At 50.7% G+C, this 25,145-nt stretch overlaps 2 protein-coding genes across 2 annotated transcripts in view; one reads left to right on the top strand and one right to left on the bottom strand.

Annotated features, from left to right (window-relative positions):
- The window catches only part of LOC149325629 (uncharacterized), a 42,959-nt gene extending 17,876 nt beyond the window's left edge, over positions 1-25,083 (bottom strand). Inside the window, exon 1 of the mRNA XM_089563869.1 lies at positions 23,638-25,083. Coding sequence (XP_089419995.1) covers positions 23,638-23,923 — 286 coding nt within the window. The 5' untranslated portion in view covers positions 23,924-25,083. The remainder of the gene's footprint in view (positions 1-23,637) is intronic.
- The window catches only part of LOC149325623 (innexin shaking-B-like), a 438,384-nt gene that overhangs the window by 41,050 nt on the left and 372,189 nt on the right, over positions 1-25,145 (top strand). The gene's annotated exons all lie outside the window — the stretch shown is intronic.

Below are 25,145 nucleotides of genomic sequence, written 5' to 3'. Positions count from 1 at the left end.
GGACCCATCCGTGACATTTCTGGTGGAGGTGCGGGGTACATCGCCCTGGAATATGTCGCACACCCCTCCTAACACCGAGGACCCCAGACCTCTCCCTATCGTCACGATGGAGCAGGTTCTCCGGCAGCGTTCCACCGCGTACGACCGGCCAGTCCTTGCTGCTTCTATAACGGAGCCTCTCCCGGCGTTCAACACCAATACCGACTTCCTCCGTGACATGATCCGCACTGTCGTCCGTGAGGAGCTGCAGAAGATCTGTGGTACGTCGCAGACCACGGCCAGCTCCTTTATGGGCGTTATCCGCGACGAGGTGCAGCAGGCTGTCAGGCCACAGTTACTACGCGGCGAACCACAGCCAGTACAGCCAGATTACTACCGCCCGACGTACGCTGAAGCTCTGCGACGCCCTGCCCCGACTCCAGCGGCATTTACACAGCCTATCCAGACGGACTACTGCCGCCCGACGTATGCTGACGCTTTACGACGCCCTCCCCCAAATGCAACGGCGTTTGTTCAAGCCCATAACGACGTCCCGCTACCCTCCGTGCAGCCAGTGCAGCACATCCCGAGTGACCGACGATCCCTGCGCAGAGCGGACGTCTGGCGTGGCCCAGACCGACGACGTTTGTGTTTCCATTGTGGGGAGCCCGGTCACCTGTTCCGGCGGTGCCCATATCGTGAACTTGGCCTGCAGGGTTTTTCCCCCGATGCGCCAAGACCCCGATTTGGTCAACGGCCCCCTGCGATTGAAGAGTACGTAACGCAGCAACCACTGTGGTCCACGGCGCGCCGTCAGTCCCGATCGCCGTCCCCTCGCCGGTCATCATTTTCACCGAATCCGCAGAACTTTTCGCGAGCGGCAGCGGACCGCTCGCCCAGTCCTCGCCGGGAAAACTGAAGACAGCGACCTCCGGGGGCGTGGTCGCTGGATATCGATGCTGTAAGGACCCCCTGACGACGCCGACATTCGATGATAGAGCTTTGTCGACGTCGACGACAGCCGGTGATCTAAAGGAGCGATTCTCACTCGACATACCCGTGCTTCTCGACGGTCACAGCATTAGCGCGTTGGTGGACACAGGAGCAGAGTTTTCAATTATTAGTGGCAAATTGGCAGCGCTTCTGAAGAAAGTCACGACTCCCTGCTCTGGCATGCAGATCCGGACGGCGGGGGGCCATATCATTACTCCGCTTGGACAGTGCACGGCTAGGGTCCAGATCATCGATTCGACGTTCGTAGTGAGCTGCCTGGTGCTCCGCGACTGTTCTCGTGACCTGATTTTGGGCGTAGATTTTCTCCGTGAGAATGGTGCCGTTATCGACCTGCGGAACAGAACCGTTACGTTTTCTAGAGCGAAAGCCGACAACACCTCCGATGTTCGTCAACGCAGCTCCGCCCTTCGTATTTCCACTGAGAGTGTTTTGATCCCGCCGCGCGCCAGTGTTTTTGCAAGAGTTGAATGCGATGATAGGCTACGTGATGGACCTGCAGTCGCCGAGGGCAACCTTTCCTTGCTACTGACACACGGCATTTGCTCGGCCCGAAGCCTTGTCCACCTCCATAACGGTCGGTCGGAGCTCCTGATTACTAATTTTACCAACAAACCTCGTCGCCTTTTCCGAGCTACTGCCATAGCGTGGGCCGACCAATTGGCAGATGTTACTGAGTGTTTTGCGTCCGAGGGCATGGTACAACCGGAGACGTCCCTGGATCGCATCGATATTAGCTCCGGGCTATCAGCCACTCAACAGCGCGACCTACGCGCCCTACTGCTTCAATACCAAACCTGCTTCGCATCCTCCTCGAAAGTGCAGCAAACGGCGGTCACAAAGCATCGAATCATCACTTCCGATGATGCTCGCCCCATACGACAGCAGCCGTACCGCATTTCCCCGAAGGAACGCGACGCCATCCAAACGCAGGTGAAGGAGATGCTTACAGACGGCATAATTCAGCCTTCTAAGAGCCCGTGGTCGTCGCCTGTTGTTCTGGTAAAGAAGAAGGATGGGACTTTGCGCTTTTGCGTCGATTACCGTAAGCTGAACGCCATAACGAAAAAGGACGTCTACCCGCTGCCTCGCATCGACGACTCACTCGACAGACTTCGCCGCGCCAAGTATTTTTCATCGATCGACCTAAAGAGCGGATATTGGCAGATTGAGGTTGATGAACGTGACCGCGAAAAAACTGCCTTCATCACACCCGACGGCCTATATGAATTTAAGGTGTTGCCCTTCGGCCTTTGTTCAGCGCCTGCGACGTTTCAGCGCATGATGGACACTGTCCTGGCTGGCCTCAAATGGCAAACCTGTTTAGTTTATCTAGATGACGTGGTGGTGTTTTCAGAAACCTTCGACCAACACCTTGAACGACTGCGGACCGTGCTGGATGCCCTGCGGTTGGCCGACTTGACACTTAAACCCGAGAAGTGCCACTTTGGCTACAAAGAGCTCAAGTTTCTTGGCCATGTTGTGAGCGCCGACGGTGTAAAACCCGACCCCGAGAAAACTGCCGCCGTAGCCGAGTTTCCCCGTCCTACTACAAAGAAAGCGCTCAAGCGCTTCTTGGGTTTGTGCGCCTACTACCGCCGTTTTATCGCAGACTTCTCCAACATCGCTGAACCCTTGACCCGCTTAACGCGTGAAGATACACCGTTCGTCTGGACTGCCGCGCAAGAGGCTGCTTTCACAGAGCTGCGACAACGGCTGCACACTACCCCTGTGCTTGCTCACTTTGATGAGGAGGCTGCTACCGAGATACACACCGACGCTAGCAATATTGGGCTTGGTGCCGTCCTCGTTCAGCATCAAGCAGGCGTGGAACGTGTGATCGCGTATGCAAGTCGCACACTCTCGCGCACCGAAATCAACTATTCCACCTCAGAAAAGGAGTGCCTCGCCGTCATCTGGGCCACGATGAAATTTCGGCCCTATATCTACGGTCGCCCTTTCAAAGTCGTCACAGACCACCATTCCTTGTGCTGGCTGACCAATCTCCGGGACCCATCAGGCCGCCTGGCACGCTGGAGCCTTCGCCTTCAGGAATTTGATTATACAATTGTCTATAAGTCCGGACGTAAACACGAAGATGCCGACACGCTCTCGCGCGCACCCGTTGAGCAAGCTGATGACAGCGCAGAGGACGACCATCGTTTCCTAGGTGTGGTCAGCAGTTCGGACTTGGTGGCAAGGCAGCGTGCTGACGCTGGCCTGCGGTCTGTCATGGATCACCTAGAGGGCCATGCTTCCAACGTACCTCGACCCTTTTCCCGCCACCTGTCCTCTTTTTGTATTCGCAATGGCGTACTCTACAAGAAAAACTCACGTAACGGTGACCGGACCTACCTCCTAGTCGTACCATCAGACCTCCGCGACGACATCCTTTCAGCGTGTCATGATGAGCCCACATCTGGCCACTTGGGATTTGCACGCACGCTCGCCCGAGTGCGTCAGGCCTATTATTGGCCTAAACTTGCAGCGACCATTCATCGCTACGTCAGAGGTTGCCGTGAGTGCCAGCGTCGTAAGTCGCCACCGCTAAAGCCTGCAGGTTTGCTCCATCCAATTGAACCACCTCGCACACCTTTTGACCAAGTCGGCATTGATCTTCTGGGCCCTTTTCCTGTATCAGCATCTGGCAATAAGTGGATTATAGTTGCGACTGATTATTTGACGCGCTATGCGGAAACCAAGGCGGCGCCGCGCAGTACATCCTCGGAAATCGCGCATTTCTTCATACACCACATCGTTTTACGACACGGCGCCCCGTCTTCCGTAATCACCGACAGAGGCACTGCGTTTACTGCGCAGCTCTTGCACGAGGTGTTCCAGCTGAGTCACACGACCCACCGCAAGACTACTGCATACCACCCGCAGTCAAACGGGCTCACGGAGCGCCTCAACAAAACCTTAGCGGACATGCTCGCCATGTACGTCGATGTACAGCACAAGACCTGGGACGAGATCCTTCCATACGTGACGTTTGCCTATAACACGGCGCTTCAGGAAACGACTCGCTTTACGCCGTTTCGCCTCGTCTACGGGCGTGACGTACAGACAATGCTCGACGCCATGCTTCCGTGCGCCCCTGACGACCAGGAGCTCACGTCGGACGCCGAGGAGTTTACCCGGCACGCAGAGGAAGCCCGGCAACTGGCCCGTATGCACATCCGACGGCAGCAGGCCACGGATGCAAAACGCTACAACCAACGACATCGACACGTAGAGTACCACCCCGACGACAAAGTGTGGGTATGGACCCCAGTACGTCGCCCAGGTCTGTCGGAGAAGCTCCTGAGCCGCTACTTTGGACCGTACACAGTGTTGCGCCGTATCACGGATGTGACGTATGAAGTCCTCCCCGATGGCACTCTACCGAGTTCGCGCCGTCGACCTCAGCCTGAGGTCGTGCACGTACTGCGCATGAAGCCTTGCTGTACACAGTAAGGGATGTAGCCTCTTCCGCGTGTTCTTTTTATTAGTGCCTGCAGCCGTTGAGCGGCATGTGACCGTTTGTTCACTTGCTTACTTCCTCCCGTTCACTCAATGTGCGCCCACGTTTTTGCTTTCTTTTTTGGGGAGGGGGAATAATGCCGCCAGGTGTCCCCGAGCGGCGCCGAAAGGACGAAGAAGTGAGGAACTCGCGTGCTCTCGGAGCTGGGACTCTGCTTCTCTGTTGGCGGCTTGCGCCTAGCCTGTGTGATTAAGGACCCATCCGTGACAATATGAAATAGTCTAATTAACCTTTCTAGTTAGACCGCATAAATCAATAAAACCGAGAACGAAATTGGTCGAGTTGGGGAATCGAACCAGGGTCTCCGGAGTGCGATACGAGCACGCTAGCCACTCCGTAATGCCAGCTGAATGGTTTGGAATGAACAAAGGCGCGTCTAGCTAATACGGCGGCTTCGTTCACTCCCATCTTCCCCCTTTCCCTTACGGCGAGGTGCAGGTGTCCACCCAGATATGCGAGAGAGATACATTTCCTTTCCTCAAAAAATAAATTTACCGTCCAGCAAGGCGTACAGCCGAATTGGCGATGGCGTTCTGTGGACTCCCTGGCAGCGTTGCAAGACGCTGTCGCGTTCCACTCTTACAGGCGAAGCTTAACATGTTAACCACACATCAGTAACACACGCAGACAGCCAATGGACGCGTCATTCGCTGGCAGCACTTGATTCATCATTCACAACCACATTCTTAACGTACGCTCCCTTGCCGCACATGCCAAGGACGTACACCACGATCACATTCTGCGCCATTCCTCTGTACTTTGCTTTGCTGAAACCTGGATGGATCCCGAAGAGCCTCTCGAAATCATAGATTTCCTATACTGCTGTGGTGCTCGCAGAGACCACAACAGAGCGGCGGGAGTCGCTATCTACTTGCGCACAGGTCTCTCTGCAATACCAGTCGAAATGTTTGGCACGTCACATGAAGTTGGCGAACTGTGCGCCGCAAAGTTGCCCAACGGCTTGCTGGTAGTAGCTGCCTACTTCGCCCCTACCGCACTCACGAAAGACGTCGTGCACTTCCTGCAACTCGCATTAACCGTCCATCGATCCACACCGATGTTAGTAGTGGGGGACTTTAATGTTGACATAAAGACAAACAGCAATTTCCTAACACTTATGCGGGAGAACATCCCGTTCCTCTCGCTCGTAACGCGTCCCACGGCTGTGACAACCTCACGAGGCACTTGTATAGATCTCGTCTTTGAGAATCAAGCATTGGTGTACCAAGTCGAACATATATCAGTCTATTTCTCCGACCACAAAGCTTCCTTCATGACTGTCAAGAACTGTTAGTGGAGTCTTTGTTAAAGGAATACGTGTGAAAAATAAAAAATAAAAATTTTGTGATAGCGCATACATGTGTTGCTCGATTTCTTTGCCTCAATCTATCGAAAAGGTGAAACAGCTTATTTGCTGCGCTCAAATTTCGCATTAGGAAGTAACGTAATCGTCGGTAATTTTTTTATTCCCCCAAAAAATTGTGTGTGCGTGGAGTGTTCTTACTCGCTCCCCCTTCCGTTTTTCGGTCATCTCTAACACGCCGCAATTTTGATCTTTCTTCTAGTTCTGTAGAATTACTTCTTTATAAATCATTAGTTCGTACTAAACTGGAATATGCTGCATCTGTTTGGGACCTCAGTCAAGAGACGCTCATCTATCAACTTGGAATCCGTCCAGAACCGGGCAGCTCATTTCATTCTTTCAAATTATCATCGCAACTCCAGCGTCATGACTATGAAAACAAGCCTGTCACTACCCCTGCTGTCACAACGTAGGAAAATATACCGTCTCTGCCTGTTCCATAAGATTTATTATGACAATCCCATTCTTAAGAATAAAATGATATTACCACCCTGTTACATTTCACATCGCATTGACCATCGTCATAAGGTTGGTATTCTTTCATTCCAAAGCAGCCATTATCACAATTCATTCATCGCAAGTACGTCAGTAAGCTGGAATCACCTTCCCGGATCTATGGTCGAAATTTCTGATAATTCTACGTTTAAATCTGCTTTAACCAGCCTGCTGCTGTCATAAACTCGGGAATCCTTAAAACTGTCATCTTTTTTTTTTACGGTCGTTCCACTTGTTCTATATGCGCGCATGTTGCTGCTTTTGAACGTGATTTCTCTTGTCGTTTTGTTTTTCTTGTATGCTGATGTTTTTGTTGTTGTTATTATTCGGCGATATGCGCTGTTAATTTGTTAAATGTTTGGTTTCGTTCCAGTGGATATGACGACCATCCAGTGGTCGTCATATCCTGGAGTCTCTAGACATTCGTATCCCAGCGAATGACCCTACCCTCCTCCCCATCCCTCGGCCCCTCCACAGAGAGCTTCTCATCAAACCTCTCCCTCGCAGCATGCACCCCCAACATCATAAGTCGCGCCGCCGAGCCCGAGCAAAGGCGCTCCACAAATACTACGGCTCCGAATCGGATGCCGTATCGGTGGACGCCGCATGCACGGGTGAGGAGGCGGCGGTGGCCGTCGCCAACTCCTCCCTACAGCCTCTTGCTACTGTCCCCCTCCCCTCGATCACCTCCTCGGAGGCAGCCGAGGAAGCATCCATCGGTTGGTTTGGTTTGGTTTATGGGGTTTAACGTCCCAAAGCGACTAAAGCTATGAGAGACGCCGGAGTGGAGGGCTCCGGAAATTTCGACCACCTGGGGTTCTTTAACGTGCACTGACATCGCACAGTACACGAGCCTCTAGAATTTCTCCTCCAAAGAAATTCTAGCCGCCACGGCCGGGATCGAACCCGCGTCTTTTGGGTCAGCAGCCGAGCACCATAACCACTGAGCCACCACGGCGGCAATTTGTTAAATGTTTGCCGTGACCTGTTTGTTCCTTTTTTCTGTGAGCATCATTTATGTGTAATTTTTATGTGTATTTACAGCTGTATTTCTGTTTCACTTTGGTGTGTAACCCCCTCCCTCTGTAATGCATTCTGACCCTGAGAGTACAGAAATAAATAAATAAATAAATATTTTATTTAAATAACCTGTTGGACATTGCCTTTGTAATTCGCGTTATATATATCGAGCCCCTATAGCTCAGTGTCTTCAAAAAGACAGCTGATTGTTGCTTCTCGCATGTACAGTCAAAAATTCAGACTTTGTCTTATGCTGATAGATGACATATCGCAGTCTTTTGTTCTGATAAAAAGGCTATAGTAAAAAAGGTAGAGCAAGCTCGGATGAATTGTGAGCACTTTTTTCCTGCACAGACACAAATAACCACGGGGAACTTTAGCGGCTAAAGTGGTGAAAGGCGAAAGCCTGAGTGCCGCATTCTGCTACGCGATTGTTCACTGCACATTTTGTTGGTGCAATAATTAAGTGCCAATTAATTACGCTTAAGCTTCGCCTTTAGGAGTGGAACGCGACAGCGTGCTGTAGCGCTGCCTCGGAGTCCAAGGAACGCCACCACCCGTTCTGCGCGATGCGTTGCCCTTTGAACGCAACGCTTTTTGAGGAAAGGAAATGGGGCTGTAATTCTCTGTCCTCTCGGTAGACACCTGAGCCGCACCGTACAGGAAGGGAGGAAGTGTGAGTGAAAGAAGAAAGAGGGGCCGTAATGAAGAAAATGAAAATTGTATTTGAGGAAAGGAAATTACGCACTAACTGCTGTCTCACATATCTCAGTAGACACTAGTCGAAAATGGCATTTGAGGAAAGGAAGTTGCGCAGTAACTGTCTCGCATATTTCGGTGGACACCCGTGAAAATTCGCGCGCGGTGACGTCACGACAATTTGGACCAATCTGAAACGCGGACAAGTACGACTTGCTCGTCGGTAAATTGGTTTTTGAGGAAAGGAAATGTATCTGTCTCTCATATCTCGGTGGACACCTAAACCTCGCCGTAACGAGAAGGGAGGAAGATGGGAGTGAACGAAGACACCGTATTCACTAGAGGCACCTTTGTTCGTACCAAACTGTCAAGCTGGCATGGCGGAGTGGTAGCGTGCTCGACTTGCACTCCGGAGACCGGGGTTCGATTCCCAAGCTCGGCCAATTTCTTACTCAGTTTTATTTATCTGGTCTGACTAGAAAGGTTAATTAGACTAATTCGTTAAGTAAGCAATTGACTAAACTCAGTCAAACTTACGTGGAGCATCACTATACGATCCCTTTAATTGGTTGCATGATTAGTAGCCAAAGTACAACTGGCCCCGTTTGAAATTCGCGCACTGTGACGTCACAACCGTTTCGACCAATTGAAAAGCGTGACATTTCTGTCGACAGCTCCTGCTTACAACGATGAGGCATTAAAGGCTTCCGCCTTAAGGTGGCGGTTCCACTGCCGCCATCTTGCGAGTAGTTCATATTCTGCCACCAGGCTACGACACTGATCCATCACTGAGAAAGTGTGTACCCGTCTTGCCCCCAGCGACCCGAGACTGGTTTTGGTTGAGATGTTGAGATACGTGTCCGGTCCTTTCTTGACCCGTGCACCCGTGCTGCGTGAAGGCTTTTCTTTTGTTGCTGCGCCTGCCTTCAGAGGATTACAAACGAACCATGGCAAGCCCGGCTGCTAGTCCCCGTCGTACGTGGGGGGAGGTGTTGGCTGGGGTGGTTCCGCATGCTTCTTTCTCTGCCTGTCCCTCGCCAAAGCCAGAGAGTGGGGCTTCCTTTATTCGGTCTATGGTTCCGGAAGGGTGAAGGGAAAAAGTTGGAGAGCCGGGGCAAAGAGGGTACCGTCTTTGTCCAAACGGCGTCAGAGGTGAGGTGATCCTTGTTCGGGATAAGGATGCCAGCACGGGAACAGAGGACCGTTTCCTTCTCTCTCTTGTTTAGCCTTGGCTAAATAGCCGCAGAAAGCTGTACCGTCGATGTTACCATCTGGAGGGCCTCCTTGAGGGAATGTGCCGTTTCGTTCTTGAGTTTTACGCGACTACAGACTTTCCTGTTTTCAATGTCGTGACATATATTAGTGGGAGCAAAGAAAAAGAAAAAAATAATGCTGCCCAGCCCGCATCGCAAAAGGCACAACGTCGACACAGTGGAAACTTGGGAGAGTTAGTGATAATTGTCGACATAATTGCACAGAGCAAATTAGTAAGTAAGCGAAAAGAGGAAGCGGACGCCAAAAATAAGGAAGGTGTGAAATAAAGAAAATTAATTATGTTTATGTCCCATGTATATATTTCTAGCGTTTTTTTTTTTTTCAATGAACCTTATAGTTGAAATCGATGCCTTTCTTGTGTCCTTCCTTCTGCCCTCGTCTTTTGCGCGTTCAATCACTTCGTCACTGTTGATGCATAGTAATATTAGTAGTAGTCGGAACACTCCTGGTCTAGAGTGTAACCTGCTAACTATAGCGCTGAAAAAAAATATTTTTTTATGAAATGATATTGCATCTATGATAAGAAAACTATAACAAAGACAGCTATACAATTTAGTCAACGCTCAGCGTATGCCTGTCCAACCTTATAAACTATGGTTGGTAAAGAAAAAGGCAGAGAGAAGTGGGCAATTGTCAATTTCTGTTTACCCTTGAGATGAATCGACATTGCGCAAGAGACGTGAAATTGCTATTGAGAGGGTTAGCACCGCAGGGTGTCGGAATGTGTTTTCCTCAGAAGCAAATATTCGTCGTACATGCGGCGGCACCTTGCAACCAATTCCGATCAACTTCGACGGAATTTTGCCAAGGCTCACAAAAATGCAGTATACAGATGCATACCATTCACGAGGCGGACTCGAGACTTTTTTATAGACATTGTACGAAGAAGAACGGGGGGGGGGGGGGGGGGAGGTGTGCAGGAATGCTGCCAAAAAAAAGGGGTCGGCTACAAAGCGATAGTTCTGTAGGCACTTAGGGCGACCCCCTCCCCTCTCTCGTTTGGACCCTCAACTGCGTGCTCTTATTCATTTTAGACGTACGTCTTTCTTGTGTCCAGTTTGCATCATTAGGTTGCTTATTCCCTCCAGAATTTTCCATCGCGTGCTGAAATGTATATCTTATCTTTCTAACCTTGCGTCGATTTGCCTCGATTTGGTTGGATCAAAGATTGAAAAAGTGCGCCCGCGTATGTGTGTGTGTATGCGTGCGTGTCCACGCGCGCGTACCTGGAAACTGTAGGAACAGCTGCTATTTTCACACCGTCTATTGTCAGGAAACTATAGCCTCGTTTACATGAACCCGACTTCGGCGGGTCGAGCCAGGAGATCGAGTTGAGCAAGGTCAGCCCAACTTGACTGCATGTTTACATGAACTCGATTTTAGCGAGTCGCGACCGGTTCAACAGCAGCGGCACCAAGCGTCGAACAGCGCAGCGGGAAAGGGCAGTGGCAGCCGGGAAGATTGCGGCATGCACGGCTGCCTCGCAGGCGCTACGGCGCAAGCGAATAACAGGTTCGCATTTATCACCCCTCCTTCCACTAACCCGACTCAGACCGATTTACGTGCTATCTGCTGTTGGGGTCAAGTGAGTCAACCCACCCCCTGCAGCGGAGTTGACTGGACTCGCTCCCTCGACTCCCGGAACCGACTCGTTTACATGAACCCAGTAACCGGTTTTCAGCTCAAATCCTCCACTCAACCCGTCATGTAAACACCGCTTATAACATGCTTGTAATCATTTTCCGAGAATTCCTTTTCCTGCGGCGCTAGTCTACCCCGCCTGCAGGAGGGGCGCGCAGCAAGGGGAGGGGGCGGTCCTTTGTGCCAGTTCCCGAAAAGGGGACTTCTCAGCACTATAGTCGGTTACAACAAAAGAACGAAGCGGCACACGCAACTCAGACGGAATTCTCCAGCCAATCACGTCGATTTGTGTGGCTGTGCATGCAGCCAAGCCTGCGAAAGAGAACGAAGGAGTCGACGCTTTGTCCCCGTGTCGCCGACGGTGGATGTCCTTTGTTCGGGATAAGGCTAAAAGAATAATAACGCAAAAAGAAAGGAAGAGATTTTGCTGCCCCGGCATCCGCCATCGTCTCTAGGAGCACCTGAGCAGGGGCAGGGGAAAAGACAGGGAGAAAGGCGAAGGTACTAGTAGGTGTGGTGCCCCCGTTTATTGTCTCAGCTGCACTGGCCACTAAAGGGGGAGGGGGGGGGGGAGAGGGCTGGGCTGCTCACCTTTCGCATAGATCCGCGCGAGAGCGTCTTTTTCGCAAAAGCGCTGAATGTTACAGGTGGGGTCATATTCGGCAACAGACGGTCGTGGCAGCTTCAGTCTCCACTGCTGTCGCGGCGCACCTGTGGAGACCGAACAGAAAACTGTTCGGTCGACGCGCTTGGCTGGGCGGTCTCCTTTGATGGGCATGTGCTGCTTCGTTCTTGAGTTGTAACTTATATACCACATGGATTCATTTCAGCGGTGGAACATGGCGCCCTCTGAACCACGGCATTCGTTTGAAAGAAGTGCGAGTCTAGTTCAGGAAAACTGCACCTGCTCCATGGTTAGTGCTGAAATAGTGCAGCTGCAGCCGCCATGGAAGCAGATGATGGTTTGCGGGTTGTGATAAACGGCGGAGAGTCAAGTAACTTTCACTCGTCGACAGGCTAGAACGCTGCTCGAGTTCTCCAAAGAAACGGATCGAGGCTGGTTCATGGCAACATGATATTGTGATGTGCGGTTTGCACATTTCTTCATGAGATACGAGAGGTTGGCTGCCGCTGATGTAGGCTGTAAACAGCTGGCTGCAATTCATTGGCATCGCAAAGGCTAGCGACGACCAGGCCTGCACTCGACCATCCGTTTGGAAGCAGACAGTGCCAAACTGCGCTCAAAGTGCCGGAACTAGCGGTACACACCCGCCGCACCGCCGCTGCCGCAGAACTTTGCCGAACTGGTGCATTGAGTGCAGGCGAATCGAGCGCTCTCCAACTTCTCCTCCACAGCGCTAGCCGGAACAACGAACAACCGGCAGCACGAAGCGAAAGCCTGTCTCTTCCCTTTCCTGTCGCTTTAGCAATGCCAAAGCTGTCCTCGAAAAATAATACGACGCCCAGAATGCGTTTCGTAGCGTCAGGTGAAAAAAATTGGCAGTGGCTTAGCTCTGCTATGCCTGGATATACGTAGCGTAAAGTGATTCGGTGTTTCGGCCGCACGTTTCGCCTTGGCTGCTCGACGGCAAACTGCCAGGCGACAACCTCGGGATCGGAAGAATTTACATTTTCCAGTCTTCTGCGCCGTTTGGCAGCGGCTCGACTCTCTTTAGCTTACCAGAGCTTACATGTTCAGCGCGACCGTCATTTCTCCGCGCACCCTCCTCGCGCATGCGCAGTAGCGCGCGGCGCAACTGTCGTAAACACGAGGTCACGCGTCGGAGAGGAGCGCACGCGGCGCCGGCAGCGAGGAGCTCGCACCGGCTGTGGCGAGGAGGCGACGCACCGGCGGACCTGCGCCTCTCGTGACGTCACGCGGTTCTCGCGCATGGGCATAACAGGCGGCGCACACTCGCGCAAAACTCGGCTCTGACCCGCGTAGTGTGGCTTTACTAGCTTTACGCTACAAAACAATCCAGCAAAGCAATATGGCGGAAATCTGCTTGGAAGTTCGACACACTCTACATAGGGCAAAATCGAGGGAAACGTGCGAACATCGTAGAGGTATCGTTCCCTCTCGTGAACACCTCCTGATTGTAAATATTTAGCAGCGCCACACTCGTTATTTTTTTGAACTGTGATTATTTAGTACACGTGCATGTGTGTAGATGGCGCTACTTACTAAATTTATCTACATTTATCGCATGTCGCTGCGTTATTGCTATTATTGTTTGTATTCTGTGGACTTTGTTCTTGGCAATTGTTACAAGTTGATTAAAGGAATGAGAGACCGACATTTTAAGAGTATATTTGCCAGAAAAAAAGAAGCCGCGGAACGTTTCAAGAGCTTGTGTCCTTCATGAGGAGAACAAAAAAGGTAGCTAAAATCAACTAGACATTGCGCATTCCCCAAAAGCCGTAGAGTAAAGGCGATGCTTAGCCGCGTAGAGCGAAGTATTAAGTTTCTTCGCGCAAAATCTCAAAACTGCCACGCGCTGGTTACCTGAACAATTTTGCATTCCGTTTTTAACTATTTCGAAAAAACGCTAATTTTGATCAGGAATAACTTTTAAACTAAACAAGGCAGACGGATGAAATTTTCAGAATAGAAGGGCGATTAGACGATCTCAAACTGTACAAAAAGGCGCCGCAGTGCAATGCATATCCCAAAAGTTATTGCAGATTACATTGTTCTGTTTTCTATGCTTTTCAAACATGCGTGGCTAATAAACTAATCTATACACGTACTTCTAAATGCTTAAATATGTTGATTAGCATCCGATCTCAAAGTATCTCGAAAGATATTTCTCTAGGTGCAAGAGGTTTTTCACAATTTTGCATTTCCTGAGACAAGTTGAGCTCAACTGCCAGTTTTCATCTTTGCGTTTTCTTTTACAGTTGAAACAAATTTGCAGCTACCGTTAAACAAAATGCATCTTTCGAAAGCAGAGAAAAGTAGCTTTTCGGAGATATCTGAACCATATTTATGAAGCGAACGAGCGAGGTACAGTCGACGTACAAATATCACCAAAAATGGTTCCCGCTCACCGTCAGAGTGGGACCGCCACCTTAATAACCAACACCTTCGTTGCAACGTGGCGCAGAGATACTCTTTTGTGACTTTCTGGGACTTTTCTAGGGCGTTAACAAAGGGAGACTGTTTGTCGGCAGAATTTGCTGCTCCCTTAATTTAGTCCGGTGAATCTGTCATGCACTTTTTGTCCAGCAACTTGTTTCAGGGTTTGCGTCTTCCCTCAGGAGTGGGATAAACATGGTGTGTCACCTCGGGCTGTGGACAGAGCGTGTCCTGATGGACTGCCGATCATCCAGTAAGAGTGTAATTATTATTTTTAATGATTATTATTGAAAGAATAAAAAGTTTATATCACCGAATTACTAAGTAAATTAATTATTTAGGTTAAACGGAAATAATTGAGTTAATTAATCAGAGTAATTCATAAAATAGAAATACTAGTAATTCCTCCAGGATTTAACGGGCAATAAAATAACTAAATAAAATAAAATAAAATAAAATAAAATAAAATAAAATAAATAATCAACTCTACACCAGCGGACAGCGGAGCGCACACCTGACAACTCGCCTTTCTTGTCGCCAAAGATACAGCCTGAACCCTGCTGAACCGCATCGAATCACGGATCCACGTGCCTTCATCGAGATCGTGAAATCAGCTTTCAATGACGTAGCGCCACTCATTCCCGCCAGGGATTCTGGCTCCAAATATGGGACACTTCACGGTCCAATCCCCTATGCACCAACAGACAGCGGAGTGCACGCTCGACAACGCACCTTTATTGTCGCCAAAGATACAGCCAGAACCCTGCTGAACTGCATCGGTCCACGGTTCCACGTGGCTACATCGGAATCGCGACATCAGCCTTAAAATGACTCCGCGCCACATACTGCCTCCAGGAACTCAGCCTCCAGATATGGGACGCTTCCACGGGCCAATCGCCTCTGCACCAGCGGACAGCGGAGGGTACGCCTGACAACGCGCCTTTCTTGTCGCCAAAGATACAGCCGGAACCCGGCTGAACTGCATCGGTTCAAAGAACCCCGTCGCCACATCAAGATCGTTACATCAGCCTTCAATGACATCGTGCCTCTCAGTGCCACTAGAGACTCAGCCTTCAAATATTGGGCGCTTTCACGGGCCAATCGACTCTGTACCAGCGGACAGCGGAGTGCACGCTTCACAACGCACCTATGCTGTCGCCAAAAATACAGCCAGAACAATGCTGAACTGCATCGCTTCACCGATCCACGTGGCTACATAGGGTTCGCGGCATCACTCGTCAATGACATCGCGCCACCCACTGCCACCAGGGACTCTGCCTTCAAATATGGGACGCTCGCACGTACCAATAAATTCTGCAGCAGCGCAGAGCGGAGTGTACGGCTCACACCGCACCTTTATTGCCGCCAAAGATACAACCGGAATCCTGATGAACTGCATCGGTTCACAGATTCACGTGCCTACATCGGGATTATGACATCAGCCTTCAAAGATGTCGCGCCACTGACTGCAACCGGGGACGCAGCTTCCAAATGGGGACACTTCCACGGACCAACGACTCTGTACCAGCGGACAGCGGAGCGTGCGTCTGAACACACACCTTACACACACCTTACTTGTTGCGAAAGATACAGCCGGAACCCTGCTGAACAGCATCGGTTCACAGATCCACGTGGCTACATCGGAATCATGACACCAGCCTTCAATGACGCCGCGCTACTCACTGCCGCCAGGGACTGAGCTTCCAAATAGGGGACGCTTCCACGGACCAATCGACCCTGCACCAGCGGTTATCTGAGCGTACGCCTGACGCGCCTTACTTGTCCCCAAAGATACAGGCGGAACAGCATCGGGGCAGTTATCGAGGTGGCTACATCGGGATCGTGACAAAGCCCGGCGCGACCGTCAGAGTGAAAACATTAGGAGATTGAGGTCCATAGGTGGCGAGGAATGACGATGAGTCATTTTCATCCATCAGAATGATAATTACAGATATGAAGCAGGTTATCTCGGACCTCAAAATGTGAAGATTGATCGCGCAGGGCGCGCGATCACTTCAGTCCGATGGGCAGCAATTGATGCAATGTTGTGAATAACACGCCTAAAATAAGAGCGTAGCTCGAGGAAGCTGCGGAGTTCCTTAGTGGTGGAAGGTATGGGAAAGGCATTCACGGCACGAAGTTTGGCGAGGTCAGGGCGTACACCTCCTTCCGGCACACGTGACCTAAAATTGTCAGTTCACGGGCATGAAAAGTGCATTTTTTAGAATTTAAGATGCAGTCCAGCGTTTGTGAGGCATCTCAAGACGTGACTCAGGCGACATAGGTGCGTCTCACAGTCGCGCGGAAAGATCGGTAAGATATCGGAAAGATATCGGCCAGACAAGACAGGCACGTCTTCCACTTGAGGCCACGAAAAACTGTATCCATCATTCGCTCGAAAATTGCAGGAGCGTCTCATAGGCCGAAAGGCATGCAGACAAACTCTTAGAGGCCATCAGGGGTGACAAACATGGTTTTGGGGTCACAAACGCGGCAGCTGCCTTTAGGACCTGCCAGTAACACAGAGGGCAAATCAAGCCAAGAAAAGAGCTCTACGCCTTTGGGACAGTCCATAGTGTCATCAATACGGGAAAGAGGGTAGACGTCTTCGAGCGTGATCTGATTATTGCGGCGGCATTCGACGCGCAATCCAACGGAGCCATCCTTCTTCAAGAGCACAACCGAGGCCCACAGGTTGTTGGACGGCTCAATAACTTCCGTTTTAACCATGGCGCCCACCTGTTCTTCATTAACTCATCGTTCAGTGGTGGAAACACGATATGGGCGCTGTCGCAGCGTGGGCATCGGGGTCAATGTAGCGCCCGACAGTCGACATGCGCACTTAAACGGGTCGGTGGCAATCGAAGAAGGAGCCAAACTGCTCAAGAAGCGCAAGGATCTCTTGGGTTCGCTGAGGTGGACGAAGAGTGGCGTCAATAGAGCGAAATAATAGGTCGGTCGACAAAGGGGCGGTCGCCAGGAGTAGATGAGCAGATGGCGTCCATGTCGAGCGGCGGCGATTCTGCGGCGGTGTCGTGGTTGAGAACATAATCGAAGAGCTGCACTGTGCCGACGCATTCGCTGCGTCCCAAAGCGAAGGGGCTTGAAAATGGTCTACAGACCCACAGTGCGTGGAGGCCGGCGGATATGGTGATGCAGACAGCGGCGGCGTAAAGTATGCGATAGCGTGAAGATGATGCTTGCATCGCGAACGAGGTTGCAAGAGAGGCACAGTCAGGAAGAGCACGCAGGAATATCGGTATATACTGTCGGCTAAAAGAGCTTTGTCAGAAATAGAGGGATCATAAGTTCAGTCTGTGCCACGGGACTCAGCACTATTTTATCCTGAGCACAGCCGATGACCGCGTTGTGGAGCACTAGAAAGTCCGAGTACGAGTCAGTGATGCAGAAAGTCCGAGCACTAGATGATCGCATGCGAACATGACGGCAGAAATGATCAACTCGATCGTATGGCCGCGAATATGTGTACTGTTAGTTCATTCTCCAAAGCTGCAGGCACGCGCTTTTATCGCTGTGTCGCATATTTGGAGGCTGAGCTCCTGGTGGAAGGGACTGGCACGATGATTGCAAAGTTTGATGTCACGATCTTCGTGTAGCCACGTGGATCCGTGAACCGATGCAGTTCAGCCGGGTTCCGGCTATATATACTGTCGGCTAAAAGAGCTTTGGCAGAAATAGAGGGATCGCAAGTTCAGTCTGTGCCACGGGACTCAGCACTATTTTATCCTGAGCACAGTCGATGACCGCGTTCTGGAGCACTAGAAAGTCCGAGTACGAGTCAGTGATGCAGAAAGTCCGAGCCCTAGATGATCGCATGCGAACTCTCCTCTATCTGCACGTGGCAGCGGTGGTGGCTCGGCTGGAGCCAGTCGGCAGGCCGGTGCAATTTCCTTTTCATCCTTCTCTCAGTCGCAACAGCAGCACAGCTTTGTGGGGAGGTGATGGAGCGATCCCGGCTTCCGCTGTTTACCTGTTTTTTCAGCAGCGTCCGCTTCGGCGGACGCGGTTGTTGCTGCGACGCGCGTCTTTTCCTTTTCTCTTCCTTCTGACCTCTTGATTCTCTTCTATCTGCACGCGGCAGCGGTGGTGGCTCGGCTCGAGCCAGTAGGCAGGCCCGTGCAATTTCTTTTTCATACTTTTCCCAGTCACAACAACAACAACAACAGCACAGCTTTGTGCTCTCGGAGACTGCCACGGTGCAGTTTGCTAACCGCTTCCCTTTCGCCAAGCAGATAAGTGAATCATACGCGCTCCGTGCTAAAAAATCGAGCAATTACTTCTTGGTACAGCTGCCAAGCCCACAGTGTTGTGTTGCTATTGCTTCTGAATGTGCCCATGTTGTCCGCCTGTTACTAACCCTATCCGGTGATCTAGAAGCAAATCCTGGCCCTGCTGACCTAGACGCTGTCCTGACCGAATTGAAGAAACTGATCGCAGGCCAAGCACTACTTGTAGAAGAGATGAATGGCCTGAAAGTACAGCTGACAACAACAGACAAAACAATAAATGACCTTAACAAGCGCACGATCGATTTAGAGGCCCACTATCAGACCTTCATGCCCCTACGCCATGACATAGAAACCCTGCAAGCGACCTCAACTGAAACAACTCGCCTTGTTTCAGAGTTAGAGGCTCGCATTGATGATACTGAAAACCGATCACGCCGTTGTAATCTGATTTTCTATGGAATCCCTGATACTACTACTAATGAGACGTATGCTCATTCTGAAGTACTAGTCATCCAGATTTGTCATGAAAACTTACGAACTGATATTAACCCCGTAGACAGAACGGGCCCCTCGTTCAGGGAAACATTGAGATGATCGGAAACGCTCAATATTAGTAGAATTCACGCATTGGAAAACTAAAGACGCTCTTCTATCAAATAGCCGAATGCTGAAAGGAACAAAATACAGCATAGGCGAAGACTTCAGTTACCCTGTTCATAAAAAAATCTACTGGTCTTCGCTAAATCCGAATCAGTAGCTTATTCCCTCGTTACAAAACCTTCCGCTCCGGACAAAACGGGACATTTTCGACGAGGCGTCGAACTGTGTCACAGAAATTCAGTAGCATTCATCTCGATACTTAAAAGTAAAGAACAAACCAAGACCAACATTTAAATCTTTAGGGGAATCCCCCAAGGTGGAGTAGATTTCTAATAAGGGAGTAATTACTCATTGGCATCCACCCGAGCGCAGCCATACGGCTACAAAGGAAAGCTATACAGCTTTCTCTGAGAAAGCTGTATAGCTTTCCTTTGTAGCCGTATGGCTGCGCTCGTGTGGATGCCAATGAGTAATTACTCCCTTATTACCAACATCTAGATTTGACCTTTCATTTTCCGCAATTTACACTAACGTTCGCAGTTATCTTCCGAAGCGAGAGCTCGTGTCCAGATCGCATCATCAACAGGCACCAATCTGCTCATCTTAACAGAAACCTAACAAAAAAACAAATTTGAGGATGCTTAAGCTTTGTCTTTAAGAATGAATGAATGAATGAATGAATGAATGAATGAATGAATGAATGAATGAATGAATGAATGAAAAACTATATTGTACTACAAGGGTTCTTTCTCGCAGCGTAGGCGGAGCCCTCAGTCCAGGGCCCCAGCGGCCTTTGCAGCCTTGCGAGCTGCTCTTCAGGCTTCGAGCTGGACAGCGCAGCCTCCCTCTGCTCCGGTTTTGGTGTGTTGTTTATCGGCGCTGCCTGCATTTTCTGACAGGCTCATGACGTGGTAAAGCGTTGGGTGTTCACCGCATAGCGGGCATTTGTTGTCATACGTGGAAGGACGGATTTTGCTGAGTAAACTCATATTGGGGTATGTATTAGTCTGCAGTTGTCTCCAGGCAACCGACTGCTCTCTACTAAGGTCTTTGTGGGGAGGAGGGTAGGTCCTCCGGAGGACTCGTTGGTGTTCTAAGATGGCTACATACAGTCTAGTGACTGCGTCCAGTTCCCCTTCGGTGCGCGCCTCCCGGTTGGCGTTCGCTCGGGCGTTGGCGTCCGCACGTTGGTTCCCTTTGGCAGCCTCATGGCCTGGTGTCCACGTGATGAAGCATCCCGTAAAGGTGGTTGTCCTAGCCTTGAGTATGTGAATGGCTGCAGTGGATATGCGTCCACTGCTGTACCTTCTGCACGCCTCTTCCGAGTCTGTAATGATATGTGCATGGGGCTCGTCACTCTGCTGGGTGATGGCGAGTGCAACTGCTGCTTCCTCAGCCTCGAGGATGTTGTTGGTTTTTATCGAAACGCAGTTGATTTCCCTGAGCTGGTGATCCACCACGCTGGCTACCGAGCCGTATTGATGTCTGTATGTTGTTGCGTCAAAGTAGAATACGTCTTTTGCCCTGCGAAGCTTCGTTCATAGAATTCGGATCTTGCCTTTCTTCTCGCCTTATGTATATCTGGATGCATGTTTTTTGGAATCGGACTGATCTCAATGATCCTCCTGATTTCATTTGGAACGCTCGCTGTGCTATTGATTTCTTTCAAAGCGTCCCTCATGCCCAGCAACCGCAGCGTGTTTCTGCCTGTTTCGGACAGCATCAGTCATGTTTTCTGCGCGAGAAGGTGGGCCTCGATATGTTCTTGTACTGTGTTGTTTATGCCAAGTTTAAGGAATTTCTCCGTCGAAGTGTTGACCTGCAGTCGGAGAGCGCATTTGTATGCTTTTCTGAAAATTGCCTCTAACTTCTCCTTTTCTTGCCCGAGCGGTGTTTGGTAGGCGACGCCGTATAAGATCCTACTGCCCACGAGGGCCTGTACTAGCCTACATGTGTCTTCCTCTTTCATACCTCTTCTTCTGTTGGAAATTCTTGCAATCATCCTTGTGATCTGTGCTGTGGTATTTGCTAGCTGTGTGATCGTGTGATCAATACGACGGTTTCTTTGGATCCACATGCCGAGGATCCAAACTTTCGATACTTCCGGAACCTTCGTTTCCCCTATGTAGATATCTATGGAGCTTTGCAGATCATACCCTTTTCTGTAGACTCTGAGCACCTCGGATTTTTCAGGGGAGCATGCAAGTCCACAGTGTCGGGCGTATGCGTTGACCGTGTCTGCTGTTCGCTGAAGAAGCTCTTGTTTTTCTCCTAAGGATCCCCTTGTCACCCAGATTGTGATATCATCTGCGTAGATGGCAGGCCTGATTCCTTCAATTTCTTCGAGCGCCCTTGCTAAGTCAATCATTGCAATGTTAAAAATCATTGGTGATAGCACAGAGCCTTGCGGTGTTCCTTTTTCGGGGGTGTTAAGGAGTCAGTCCTCATGCCTCCTATTCCAATGGTAGCGGTTCTATTAGTCAGAAAGGCTTTCACATGGTTGAATATTTTCTGCCCGCAACCCAGTTTGCTGAGCGCCTCCAGCACAGCCCTGTGAATGACGTTGTCGAAGGCCGCTTTAAGATTGAGAGCGAGCAAGATGTTTTCTCCACATTTTGGGACGGTAGTGAGCACCTCCTCCTTGATCTGCAGGAGAACTTATTGTGTCGATAGGCATTTTCGAAATGCAAACATCGTGTGCGGCATGACTTCGTTGTCCTCAAGGTGGGTCTGCAACCTGTGATGCACTGCTCTCTCGCACACTTTTCCCAAGCATGATGTTAACGAAATGGGTCTAAGATTTTCCAGGCTTGGACTCTTTCCGGACTTAGGAATCACTATTATTTCAGCATGTCGCCAGTCGTCCGGGAGGGTCCCCTGTTCCTAGTGTTTATTGACGAATTCCGTGAATCTTTGGATTGAATTGTCATCCGGATTCCTTATCATGGCATTGGTGATGCCATCCTTCTCTGGTGTTGTGTTCTTTGTGGCGGACATCACAGCGTGTCTGACTTCTTCTATGGTAAGGGGTTCGTCCAGAGCGGGATTCGCTTCGCCCGTGTATGCCAAGCTGCTGTCGGCGTGTGTTGCATTGCCGATATAACGCTACTTGATGTCCTGTAGCATTTCCTCGTCAGTGCCTTGGAACTGGTGCGCGATCCTTTGGGTCGTCTTACGAGCTTCGGATTTTGTCGTGGTTGAGGCTATGAGAGCCCTTAACAATGCCCATATCTTGGCCCAACCTAGAGTCCCCTGCAGTTCGTTGCATTTTTGGTTTCAGTCGCGCCTGGAGAGCTCCGTCGCATATTCTTCGGCTTGTCTGGTGACCTCAGCGATCTTACGCTTGAGCCGCCTGTTATGCTTTGGCCTTTTTCACCTTTTTAGTAGGCTCCGTCTGGCGTCCCACAGGTGTAAGAGATGTTTGTCCACCTCGGGTGTGTTGGTAGTGAGGGCGACCTTTTGAGTTAGTTTTTGCCAGTCTGTCTTGATTCTTGCGACCCAGCCTTTTATGTCGGTGATCTCAGCGTCTTCAGTCTGTGCCCTGGATTTCCTATAGGCTTCCCAGTTTGTCAGTCTAGCCTGGCCATGTTGTCTCCTGATCGGGAGGGTTTCTATATGGATACACAAGATGCAGTGGTCACTGCCTAGAGTTTCGCCGTCGTTTTCCTATCTTGCGTGCCTTACCCTCTGAAAAATGATAAGTCTGGACACGAATCTCGGTTGATGCTGTTCCCGTGGGTTGGGTGTGGTCAGTGATGAGGGTGAGCCGTCTACGATCAGCTTCCCTGGCTAGATGCCTGCCTTTCTGGGTTTCCCGAACGTAGCCCCAGCTTTTATGCCAGGCATTAAAGTCCCCCAGGATAACGATACCGTTCTAGCCTGCTGCTTCTTCTGCCTTGCCTAGCAGGTAGCTGAAATTGGCTTTCTTCTGGCTTGGCGGGCTGTACACGTTAAGTAGGAAGGTGCTTTCTTGGCTTCTCTTTTGGGTAATGATTTCTATAAGGACGTGGTCAATGTCCGTTCCGTCGATGTCGTGTCTGATTGTGGTGACTGTCTTCGCAACCAGCGTGGCGGCCTTGCTTTGCCCCTCGTAGACGGAGTACCCCGCGAGAGTAAGGGAGCAGCCGGTTTCCTGCAGGGCGATAATGTCTGGCGGAGAGGTGCAATTTGTGATGTGTTGTTTAAGAAGACCCTGCTTTCGGCGGATCCCACGGATGTTCCACTGCCATATTTTGAGCGTTTCCAACTTGACCGAGCGTTTACGGTTGCTCGCCATACTGAGATGGCCTGTTATAGGGTTTTGCTCTGGATTTCATGGCTGTGAATTGTACTAGATGCTCTCTATCCTTGCGTGTCTCGTCTTGGATGTTGGAGATGAGGTTGCTAAGATTAGCCAGTGCATTGTTAACAGCAACCATGGCAGTTGTAAATTCCTGCCGCCCTATAATTGTCGCCTGATCTTCGTCTGTTTGCGGGTTAGTGTTGTTCTGCCTTGTTCTTTGGGCCTTTAGTTCGTCTATCAGATCCTTTAATTTTTGTCTCAGCTCGGCGTTTTCTGTCCTGAGCGTCGGAATTATTTGTCTTAGCTCTTGAACTTCCTCGTTAGGTTCCCTATTAGCGTTGTTAGCTATCACTGTTTTCGGTGTGTTAGTGTTTTTTGGAGCAGTGGAGAGGTAGGGAAAAGATGCTCTTTCCAGCTCACCCTGGTTGCTTCCTCCTTTTTTGGTGTGGTCTTCTTCTGCTGCTGCTTCTTTTTGGTGTCCGGATCCTACCGGGTTCTGAGCGCCGATCTCGACTTTGATCCTGATCTCGATGCCGATCTGGACTTGGATCTCGAACTGGAGTCCTCGCTGAACCAGTGTTTCCGGGCCCGGCCGCGTCCGCCGTTGTCTCCGCCGCCTGGTTCCTCTTTTTTTCTCGTCCGTAGTCTCGGTTTCCTGAGGCGTTCCTTGCACTCTTTTGCCCCTGTAGGATGTGCTTCCGTGCATAGCACACACCTGGGCTCGCAGGAGTGTCCGTCCTCGATCACTGGCTCGGTGTATTTAGAGCAGACGACGACGTCAGGTGTCGGGCATACGTCCGCCCTATGTCCGGCCTTTAGGCATGTATAGCAAACTTGCCGCGATGATCGATAGAGGGAGCAACGTATCTCGCCGCCGTAATAGTAGGCGTAGCGCGGAACGATCTTTCCCTCGAAGGTAATGACCGCGCTTTGTGATTTGCCAAGCATTCTTGCATAAAGAATTTTGACTCCTTGGGTACGTACCCGAAGATGTGATAATAGTTCAGTTGGCGTGGTCCCGGCGTCCACTCCATGAATGACACCTTTGCACGAATTGTCCGGCGCGGCCACATAAGCCGTCACTGCATAGTCCTTTGCACCAAAGTGTAGACTCGAGATACACTGCACAGCACTGGCAGTCTCCATGCCTGGCGTGCTGAGTATAGCGATGTTTATCCGTTGCGCAGCCGTATAAGGAAGCTGCCTTCGTTGCAGATGTCTGGTTTTCCGCATGCTTTGGTTATAGCCCGGGCCATCTGATGCGTGCTCAGTTCGCTGATTTCGAGTTCATTCCTCGGTCTACGGATGACTTTGAAGTCGTTTTTTGGCAAAGGAGGTAGCTTCTCTCGGCGAACGGAATTCCACTTCAGTTTGGGCTGGCTCAGCGCTGAATTGTCCGCCGCGTCTGTCCCGGCCACCGGAACGGCAATCAGTCTTGAGTTGTGGCATTTGGCAGTGAACCATCCCCCGTTGTCGATTGTTCTCTTCTGCGAGAGGTCGGTAGCGTTGCCGGTAGCGTTGTTGTCGCTTTGAAGATTCTCTTCGAGCAGTGTCGTGGCTCCGGTGGACGCCACCGCGTCAGAGTCAGCCATCCTCACGGGTGCGGCGTGAGCTGTAGCAGCGTTCCTTCGGGCCGACGGCCCGACGCCGCCTAGGCTTAGCGCGGCGTTCTCCGTCTTGGATTTTCAGACGGGTAGGAAATGGCGAAATCTGGACTTACGGATGTAAAGCGGTTATCCACGGATTTCGCTTGATCAGTAGAAAACGATGGAGTACTCCATTTCCTGCTAGGTTGAGGTTTTCGGGGTGAAATGAGGCGTCGAGGCAGGAGCGCTTGCGTAGGGCGTTCTCGTGCTCTGGCCCCCTAGCGGCGTATCTAGGTCATTAAGAGTGGGACGCGACATCGTGTTGCAGCGTTGCCGAGGGGT

Source organism: Amblyomma mixtum, chromosome 10, assembly GCF_055824585.1.
Source record: "Amblyomma mixtum isolate Tamu chromosome 10, ASM5582458v1, whole genome shotgun sequence".
Taxonomy (NCBI): domain Eukaryota; kingdom Metazoa; phylum Arthropoda; class Arachnida; order Ixodida; family Ixodidae; genus Amblyomma; species Amblyomma mixtum.
This window is presented reverse-complemented; position numbering and strand designations above follow the sequence as displayed.